The sequence below is a fragment of the Tripterygium wilfordii genome, chromosome 14 (assembly GCF_013401445.1).
Source record: "Tripterygium wilfordii isolate XIE 37 chromosome 14, ASM1340144v1, whole genome shotgun sequence".
Taxonomy (NCBI): domain Eukaryota; kingdom Viridiplantae; phylum Streptophyta; class Magnoliopsida; order Celastrales; family Celastraceae; genus Tripterygium; species Tripterygium wilfordii.
The window spans coordinates 6,048,418-6,055,525 of NC_052245.1; the positions used below are offsets into that span (position 1 = coordinate 6,048,418).

The 7,108-nt window shown below is 37.7% G+C and overlaps 2 protein-coding genes across 2 annotated transcripts; both read left to right on the top strand.

The window, feature by feature from the left end:
* Nucleotides 1–246: 246 nt before the first annotated feature.
* LOC120014460 (15-cis-zeta-carotene isomerase, chloroplastic) lies at nt 247–3,645 on the top strand. Its single transcript, XM_038866421.1, has 4 exons — nt 247–770; nt 2,243–2,389; nt 2,516–2,725; nt 3,145–3,645. The coding sequence occupies exons 1-4, from the start codon at nt 363–365 to the stop codon at nt 3,478–3,480; spliced, it is 1,101 nt and encodes a 366-aa protein (XP_038722349.1). The 5' UTR covers nt 247–362; the 3' UTR covers nt 3,481–3,645.
* A 1,232-nt stretch (nt 3,646–4,877) lies between these two features.
* LOC120014076 (amino acid transporter AVT1H) lies at nt 4,878–7,108 on the top strand. The gene is made up of 3 exons (XM_038866004.1): nt 4,878–5,149; nt 5,237–5,847; nt 6,469–7,108. Exons 1-3 carry the CDS (start codon nt 4,915–4,917, stop codon nt 7,006–7,008), a joined length of 1,386 nt encoding a protein of 461 aa, XP_038721932.1. The 5' UTR covers nt 4,878–4,914; the 3' UTR covers nt 7,009–7,108.

The following is a 7,108-nucleotide window of genomic DNA, read 5'->3' on the forward strand; positions in this document are numbered from 1 at the left end:
GTGAAAAAAATATACTTATATGGAAAAGAGAATTTTTGTTTGCCTTATGTGTACAACATTTGTCAAGTGAATATTAAAATGACATTTTTCGCACAATGAACCGAGCTTAGGGCTTGTCAAAGCCCGGCCCATTTTCATTCCTACTTGGGTCAATGAGCCTGATACCTTGCTGGGCTTGGGTTATGGATTGAAAGGCTGGACGGCCCAGTCTATTTAAGACTTGAGGGAGGAGAAAAAACAATGGTGAGAGTAGCAGCGAATCCATTGTTTCACAACCTGCAGATTCTTTTTGCCAAAATGCGATTACCTTTTTAGTCCATTTGTCCTCTCTCCCTCTTCGTTGCTCTCTCAACAATACAAAAATGTCTACTTCGCTTCTCCTTCCGACCGCTCTCTCTCCCTTCCGACTCGGTTCCAGACGCTATGGCAAACGAGCCCTACTACCTCTCTGTCTCAAGCCCGCAATCGAAAATTCTACCGTTTTTAACCGGAGAAGATGCTCTTCCAATCTCACATTCCATCACTATCCTTTGCTTTCCCGGAAAGTTCATGTGGTCCGTACCTCGATAAGAGACACAGAGGAGGCACCGGTAGTCGGCGAGGACTCGGCCGCGTTCGATTTGGGAGAGCAGAAGCTATCTTCGTGGATTTATTTTAGTGTTATTCTTGGAGTTGTTCTGTTCGTTCTTGATGTGGTTTGGATTGATAATTCAACTGGGATTGGCAAGGACTTCATCAACTCTGTTTCTAGCATTTCGGACAGCCCTGAGGTTATTCTCTATATAGTTCCTAGTTCTTGTTTGGCTACTGAGAAGTTGATTTTTTTTTTTTTTAATTTTTTTTTGATTGTTTTGGCTCTCAATTGAACTAAGGAGTTGCGTGAGTGATTGAAGTATATCTGTGTTGTGTGCTAATTAAGTTAGCTACCTAAAAGATGGAAGATATATCATCAGCCAATTTTGGAGAAACAAGTTGGGGAAGCAATTGTGTATAACTTTGGTGGTGAGTTAACGGGATGGAGGAAAAGCTACATGTGTAGGTTTTGGGGTAAGAAAAGAGAGAAGATAAACTAGTTTAGTAATTGGTTTCTCACCACCTTACCTTGCCTTTCTCTCTAAATTCTTATGGGAAGATTGTAGTAAGACACAGAAACTTCATTTTGATAAGTTGGACTTCGAACCATGTTAAACAACAAGGGAACTAGAACGTGTGGGAATAAAATCACCTTTGCCTTTTTAAGGTGGGCAATCCTAGGTAAGTGGCATTGGAGATATGTGAGTTGTTCACTTCCCTATGACCCTTGATAAAGACGCAAATTTATTGGCCTGGGCTTGCTACTTCCGTGGACTGACACAGTACCGCTTGACTAAGTGATGTTTTAGGTACCAAGTGCATTTTCCAGTGAAAAGGCATCTGTTTGTTTCAAGTGTGTGGAAAAGTTTTTGAATGGAAATTGTGAAAATGTAATTAATTTACAAAGTGTTGCATAAAATAGCCAAAGTTAGCATGTTGTGTCCAAACTTTAAATTTAGCAATTTATGTACTACATTTAACCTCTTATTTCATATCTCAAACCATATATTATGATCCTCATAGATGCAGAGCATATTGAAATACTGTCTCAACTTATAGCCAGGGGTGCTAATGTAGGCCATCCAATCTCCCTTTTTCGTTTGATTTTTCCTTTCCCCTTTGGCAATGGATCCAGTTTCATGTGTGGCTATATGGATGTTGTTTCATGCAATATAATGAATTATTGTATCTAACACTTTGTAGTTCCTCAGTGCATGACTGCATATACATTTTTAGATATGGGAAGTTGATCACAGCATGCTTCACATCCTTGTGGTCAATAATTGGAACTTAGCTGGGGCTTTAGCTTTTCTTCAGAGTTCATATGATGAAATTAGCTAATTTCCTAACTGGATGCCACATATCTTGAAGCAGTGCGTTCAATTTTATGTTTTATTTTTATCAGTTGTCAAAGGTTTTTTGCAACTAGTACAATAAGATGATTAGTGGAAAACAAACAAGATTGCTGGAAACATTTTCCAATCATTCAAATTTGTTAGTGAATAACATAAATGTGAAAACACATAATTTGCAACTGAGGTGATTACATCGCCATTTAAAAGCATCTGAATAAAATTTGACTGTCTCTGTGTTGATTTTGTGAGCTGTTTGAGACATCTTTAAATATAATAGATTCTAATAAGAAGCAGGGCCATGAAATGTTTTGCAGGTTGTGATGTTGATCTTAATTCTCATTTTTGCCACTGTCCACAGTGGCCTAGCAACTCTCCGAGACACGGGAGAGAAACTTATTGGAGAACGTCCATTCCGAGTTTTGTTTGCTGGGGTTTCTCTTCCATTGGCTGTTAGCACTGTTGTGAGTTCCCAGTGTACCTGTGGCAAATCCAGTATTAATTTTTTTTTTCATTTATGTTGATGCTGCTATAGAATGATCTAGTTTTGTTTAAACTGAGTTCTTGACTTTTCTACTAATCTGATTCAGGTGTACTTCATCAACCACAGATATGACGGGTTGCAATTATGGCAGCTCCAAAATGTTTCTGGTGTTCATGAACTTGTGTGGCTCTCTAATTTTATCTCTTTCTTTTTGCTCTATCCTTCTACATTTAACCTATTGGAAGTAGCAGCTGTTGACAAGCCCAAAATGCATCTCTGGGAAACGGGGATCATGAGAATCACAAGGCACCCTCAGGTATAATTCCATTTTGGCCTTGATAATCGTCATAGATTCACTGTTATTCGTTATCCTGTTAATCAACTCTCCCCCGTATCATTCACCGTAGTCTTCACTGCTATTAGAATTTAATGATTTACCTAATTTCAGCATCGCTGTTATAATCTTTTTTTGGGGGCTAAGAAAGATATTTATTCTAATGGAGATGAAATTATCTTATTTTATTGTCACGGTGAATGCTGGCTTATGGTATTTTGGAAATTAGTTGCCAAATATGACTGAAGTACAAAAACTATTTAGTTGGCTTTCTTGATAAAAAATAAAGCAATTTGAATGTTGGTCGGGCTCCCTGTCTGTGTTTTAAAAACACAGAATTATAAACTCTGCTTCTTGATTTTATTTCAGCCAATTTGATTTAATTCATTTTGCCCTTTCAGTTGGCTGGGCAGGTTATTTGGTGCTTGGCTCATATGATTTGGATTGGGAACTCCGTAGCTGTTGCTGCATCTGTTGGTTTAATTGGGCACCATTTATTTGGTGCTTGGAATGGCGATAGGAGACTAGCCATACGGTATGGGGAGGCTTTTGAAGTTGTAAAGAATCGAACAAGTATAATCCCATTTGGAGCTATCCTTGATGGCCGTCAAAAGTTGCCTAAAGATTACTACAAGGAATTTATCCGGTTACCATATTTGGCAATCACAGTGTTGACCATAGGTGCATATTTAGCACACCCACTTATGCAGGCTGGCAGCTATGGTCTTCATTGGTAGATTATGTTCCATCTTACATGTATCCATAATTGGCACACTATATATATGGTCGAAAAAATTGTAATTGTTGATAATGGGGCTCATTTGTGTTCTCACTTGGAGATGGAGGATCAATTGTGGTCATATAGAGTGTGATAAAAGAATAAAATTCCTGATCTGCTTTAATTTGTTTATAACATTTTAGTTGGAAGAAAACTACGTAATTCGAAAGGGGATTAACGGTTCCTTTCTTCACAATAGAATCTTGTCATTTGGTCTCACCTTTATTCTGCCAAAATCTTTCTTTCTTTTTTTTTAAATATAGGTAAGGCTTTGCAAGATGGGGGAGGGGAGGGGAGGGGAGACTCCCAGCAATCCAGCATACCTGGAGATACTCATTTTTTATTCCTTCTGGAAAGGTTCTCATTCCATTCTCACTCATTTAGTCTGTCTATAGATAATATGTTTTCATACACATAAATGGTGTGAACACCGTACTAGAGATTCGAACAGGTGGTCGAGCACTTAATAAATTCTCTCTTAATTAAGTTCATTAACTTATTTGACATTTGTAGCACTCGGCTTGAGTGGGCGGTGTCACAAACCTCTGTAGTGTCATGTTTGGTAGTGTTGGACGAGCTACCTAATGACGATGGAGTATAGTGTAGGGCAAGCTATCGAGCGATGATGAGGTTAAGCCTCTTGTCTTATGTCGCCTCTTGTCTTATGTCGCCCAGGAAAGATGTGAAGTGCAGGATATAATAGGTCAAACTTTCAAACTAGTAGCAATCATTTTTCTAGGTTCAAACTAGTATGGGCTGGTGTTGAGTCTAAGAAGACAAAACCGTGCGGGCCAGTATGGACTGACACAAAGCGGACAAAGTATTACTAATGCAAAGAGATGGCAATTACAAGATCAATTTCACATGCAAATCCACAATTGTCACTGGAATATTGTGTTTGCAGCCGTATCTTCCACAAGGCCGGCCAGATTACACTTTGTAAGTAGGATCAGCATCACTTTCTGTCAAATTACTAGGAAATTCGAGTATAGAATGACCCTTCACTGTCATTTTAATGAATCACAACACAGCAAAAACCACACATACACTGAGGCTTCAAATACACAGAATTGCAAATAAATTATATTCCATAACCAATATGTACAGTTGATTGATTACTTATTCGCATAAATCCAATCTCATATTACATGACGTTTGCAGATTCTTTGATCACAATGGTAATCAGTACAACGTGTACCAATTCTCTTGTTTGGCAAGCCTAATGAAAGATATCCCAAGTCTCAACACCTACAGTTGAGATTCTCTTCTCACAAATTGTAGTGAATGGATTCTCATAGGCTATAAATGTATACCCACTCTTGCACTTGTTTAACAAGCCTACCTAAACCACCAGTATCTCCAAAAGATTAGGAGCTCAACCTTACACCACAGAATGTGTGACAGCATCTCAAACTTCATTCCTGGAAAACTAGCATGCCATGGACATCATCAAGTCACGTCGAGCAAAACCGTTCATGGCGCGGATTTGGCCAAGCATTGGAAGAATTGCAATGTCTGTGTTGAGGAAAACCAACTTTGCAAGTGTGATCAAGAAACTGATACAAATAACAGTGAGGCTAATAGTTCTTTCGGCCATGCTGTCATCAACATGATTGGGATGCTCATAGGTGATGTTTTTACTCTGCATATTTATTATAAATCTAGTGTTTTGTGTAATAGCTAGTAGAAGGAATTAACAGATGCATATTATACAGGTCTTGGACAACTATCAACTCCATATGCACTTGAAAATGGAGGATGGACATCTGCATTCTTGCTTATAGGACTTGGAGTTATATGTGCATACACTTCACATCTACTTGGAATATGTCTTGAAAAGAATCCCAAGTCAAGAAGCTACACTGACATCGGTCACAACGCGTTCGGAAAAAGAGGAAGAGCCATAGCTGCAACCTTCATTTACTTGGAAATATTCATGGCACTTGTGTCCTACACTATTTGTCTTCATGACAACCTTGTCACAGTGTTCTTAGGGAAACAAATTAAGGTTCCATTTTGGGTTAAGTTGTCTTCTTCTCAGCTGCTAACTGTGATTGCAATTCTTGTAGCACTCCCTAGTCTGTGGCTCAGAGACCTCTCTTCCATATCTTTTCTTTCTTCAGGAGGAGTTTTTATGTCACTTGTAATTGTGTCTTCTGTGTTTTACACTGCCATCTTTGGAGGGATTAGACCAAATAAAGAGATACCAGTTTTGCAACTTCACAAAATTCCTGCCATATCTGGACTTTACATATTCAGTTTTGCTGGTCATGTAGTTTTCCCCAACTTACATAAGGCGATGAAAGATCCGTCCAAGTTTACCAAGGTAATATTGAGTTTCATTGTCTTCAATTTTTCTATAAGTAAAAGAAATTATTATACTAATTTCGTAGGCAGAAGAAAAGAACTTTGAAGAATCTAGAGGGTTTTTTTTTTAAAACATGGAATATTCCCTCACTACACTTTCTATAGGAATTGAATCCAAAACCTCGCTATTCTAAATAGGTTATTTCATTACTGGACTAAACTCTGATTTCCTTGAATGAACTAAATTGATTTAATAGGCTATAATTAATTACAGAAGGGCAGCTAAACCAAAATTTTATAATGTTATGAATATTTTTCTTCTTCTATATTTTAGTGTATATAGTTTTAAGTGCTATAGTAGAAATGAGCTTACTAATTAATCCTTTTTATGGATACAAGTTATATTATTTGTAGCTAAATTTAAAATGGGTTTTTAGTTTGGTACATGCATCAAAGAATTTTTTTTAGTTATTCCTTAAATACAAGTTATTGGAATGACATCAAGGTCCATTCAATTTACTTTACTATAAATAATTATCAATATGTATTTATTATGACTGTAAACTGACTCAATTTTTTAAAAATTTGCAGTCAAGCCCTCTGAACTAATTAATGTGCGCATCTTCTTGTTTTTTTTCAGGTATCAATAGTGAGTTTCACATCGGTTACTATACTTTATACAGCACTAGCATTCATGGGTGCGAAACTATTTGGGCCTCAAGTGAATTCGCAAATCACTCTCAGCATGCCTAGACATCTAATTGTGACCAAGATTGCACTGTGGGCTACTGTGTTGACACCCATGACCAAATATGCTCTTGAATTTGCACCTTTTGCAATTCAGCTTGAAAATCAATACCTCCCACGTACCATGAGTTCTAAGAAGAAGATGATCATTAGAGGCAGTGTGGGTTCATTTCTGCTACTGGTGATACTAGTCCTAGCTCTCTCTGTGCCTTATTTTGAGCACGTCCTTAGCCTTACTGGTTCCCTGGTTAGTGTGTGTATATGCATAATACTACCTTGTGTCTTCTACATCAAGATTACTTGGGCTCAAATATCTAAACCTATCTTGGGTTTTAATGTGGGCATAATTGGATTTGGGCTTGTGGCTGGGGTATTTGGGACCATTTCCTCTTCCAAGTCCCTAATAAGGAACCTACACCAAGCCCATTCATAACTCCATATTTACTCAAAATCTTATATAGTTTGGGACAAGACTGGGATGATGATAATGATGTCTTGTGTGTTTTTGTTTTCTACATTACTGGGGCTTCGGA

Bases quoted from the DNA above. Each gene is read 5' to 3' on its own strand.
- LOC120014076 (XM_038866004.1), top strand. From the start codon at position 4,915: ATGTGTGACAGCATCTCAAACTTCATTCCTGGAAAACTAGCATGCCAT. The intron at 5,150-5,236 runs GTGATGTTTTTA...CATATTATACAG, and splicing joins CATGATTGGGATGCTCATAG to GTCTTGGACAACTATCAACT. The intron at 5,848-6,468 runs GTAATATTGAGT...GTTTTTTTTCAG, and splicing joins ATCCGTCCAAGTTTACCAAG to GTATCAATAGTGAGTTTCAC.
- LOC120014460 (XM_038866421.1), top strand. From the start codon at position 363: ATGTCTACTTCGCTTCTCCTTCCGACCGCTCTCTCTCCCTTCCGACTC. The intron at 771-2,242 runs GTTATTCTCTAT...AATGTTTTGCAG, and splicing joins GCATTTCGGACAGCCCTGAG to GTTGTGATGTTGATCTTAAT. The intron at 2,390-2,515 runs GTGAGTTCCCAG...AATCTGATTCAG, and splicing joins CATTGGCTGTTAGCACTGTT to GTGTACTTCATCAACCACAG.